Source organism: Carassius gibelio, chromosome B15 (genome assembly GCF_023724105.1).
Source record: "Carassius gibelio isolate Cgi1373 ecotype wild population from Czech Republic chromosome B15, carGib1.2-hapl.c, whole genome shotgun sequence".
In the NCBI taxonomy this organism is placed as follows: domain Eukaryota; kingdom Metazoa; phylum Chordata; class Actinopteri; order Cypriniformes; family Cyprinidae; genus Carassius; species Carassius gibelio.
The window spans coordinates 21,033,726-21,036,225 of record NC_068410.1 but is presented as its reverse complement, the minus strand read 5'-3'; the positions used below and the strand labels follow the sequence as shown (position 1 = coordinate 21,036,225).

The window sequence follows — 2,500 nt, the reverse complement described above, 5'->3', positions numbered from 1 at the left end:
CTGTCTTTCTGCCTCCCTGCTCGTCCTGAGCTTAGCAGAGACACATCTCTCTTCTGTGAACACATTTCGCTCTCTAGGAGAAGAGCTGCTTACCTCCTTCACCGGTGCTGACGCTCATCCAGGCCGTCCAGTTAGAGACGCCCTCGCTGCTCTGACAGGCCAGTCTGAGATCATACTGACTGAAGACCTCCAGACCCGAGACCAGATGGCTGGTGACCGGAGCGCTGACCGTCTGACTGAAGATCAGCTCATCAGAGGCTTCACCAGAAGCTTTGACCTGAAAGATATTTAACAAAACGTTTTTTAATGCCATCTATGACAGGGATGAAGATCTCATTAGGGTCTTTAATTATTTGCAAATATACATTACAAATATTAAAATAGAGTTGAATAAAATTGAATATTTTTTAATTCACACTTCAACAAATCTCACTGTATATTGAGTGGCCATCTTGTTTCTGTGGATGTTTATTTGAATTATTTGTTACCCTGGGGCCTTGTTTCTTCAGTAAATGTCTTTTATCTTCCATAAGAGAGTGTGTGGACTTTTTCAAGTATTTACTTCTGGAAAATTATTTTACGAAATGAGGCAAGAAGAATGTTTGGTGGGAAATGAACACTGATAACGTGAGTGAAATGTGAGACATTCACTTTCTGTTCAGGACAAAGAAGGAGCGATCACTTCCCCGTTACCCAGCATCCTGTGCTAGTGTCAGACAGGAATATTCAGAATAAAATATGACTTACATGTTTGTGTGTGAACAAATATTTGTCACATTTCTGGTTGGTAAGTTACCAGGTTTACATGTGTGACATGAGAGAAGAGAGATAGACTTCTGCTGTTAGTTATACTGAAGCCAGAATATTCCTGTAATACATGAACACATAAACATGTAGTCTGCAGACTTCCTGAGCTGATCTCTGGCACACACACACACACACACACACACACACACACATGAAAACACCCCGCTCTGCTCCAGAAACATGCTGCCGATGCAACAAACATCAGACCCTGGCAGAGAACAACTACCTACCTGCAGTTATACTGCTTCAAATCATTCTCAGCTGCAGGAATTACAGTAAAAAACTACAGAGAGGACAGAAAGAGTTGGCTTTAATAACCAACAAAAGCTTTATGGGCTTGACTGAAATGATTACCAGAAAAGCCAGAAATAAAACATAAAACAGCCAAAAAAAAAGAAACTCTCTAGAAATGTCTAGGGTCGTATTAAAAATAAATTATTCAGATAAATAATTCTAAATAAATCATTCTGGCATGAGCATATCTCACCTTTCAATTGTCTTTATTGTAAAGTGAAAAACAAACAATAGTATATATTTTCTAATAAAAAGTATTGTAAGTATACCATCATTTATTAAATGTCAGAATAGTTCATGAGTAGGAGACTGAATAAAATAAAAGAGGTAGGCAATTGTAATATATAATCTATAAATATACGACTAGATACACGTGTCTGGTCTTTTCTGTTTTCCTCACGTTCCCAGAGGCAGCGCTAAACCTCCCAACAACACAAAGTTCAAACATCTGCACAATAATACACACAGAGCTCTAGTGTTTATCCTACTGTAGTGTGATCGGGTGAATGGAGATGTGAGTCAGTGCTGCGGTGTGAAAGAGCAGATGTGTCATAACACTCAAAGCTGTTCTTCCTGAGAATGGTGAAGGGTTTCATTCTGGAGTGAGGAGTCACAGCTGAGTCAGACTGGAGTCTATCAACAGAGCGATCAGCACCGGTCACTGACTCATGACCGCTCGCTCAGACCAGCACTCACAATCACAATCACAATCACCTGAAGACTCCTGCTTCATCTACAGTCCGATTACAGTATAACGAGGGCTACACTTTTATTAACCGTCAGCAGCTCTGTCAGTTCAGAGACTGAGATCATTTACTGTGACACTAGCCAAAAGATGACGGGAAAGACATCAGTGATTTTCATTCATTTTAAAGCATTAAATGGAACATACTATTTGTAGAAATTCATCTATTTTTTTTCCTACACTGAGCAAAACTATTGCAATATATTGTATATATATGTGTAGTCTTTTTTTATAACTTTGGGGTTAAATATAACCTGGATAGAGGTTAAATATATACAGACATGAAAGCTTTCAATGGCTGCCAAACCCCTGATTAAACTGAACTAGATTTGAAATGATTTCTTTCTTTCTTTCTTTCTTTATTTATTTCTCTTTCTCTTTCTCTTTCTCTCTCTCTCATGGTAGTTAAGTTCTGTTCACATTTTCTGGTTCTTCCTTTGTTCCGTCTCTTCCTCTCTTTTACTCTCCGTCAGTTCCTTCAGGTTTGTGTTTCTCTCAGTTTGGACGGTTGGGTTGTGTGGAGCTGAGGAACAGAGGAGGGGTGCAGAGCTGTTTTTATTAGAACCAGGCACTTTGGGGTGGTGCTCAGGCGAAGGGGAGTGTATGACACACACACACACACACACACTCGTCCTGACAGGGCCCCAGAACGAG

General features: G+C 39.8%; 1 protein-coding gene across 2 annotated transcripts in view; it reads right to left on the bottom strand.

Moving 5' to 3' along the window:
• The window catches only part of LOC127972819 (tyrosine-protein kinase receptor UFO), a 47,483-nt gene that overhangs the window by 24,252 nt on the left and 20,731 nt on the right, over positions 1-2,500 (bottom strand). For both annotated transcript variants that reach the window (XM_052576637.1, XM_052576638.1), the window contains exon 7: positions 94-277. In XM_052576637.1, coding sequence (XP_052432597.1) covers positions 94-277 — 184 coding nt within the window. The remainder of the gene's footprint in view (positions 1-93; positions 278-2,500) is intronic.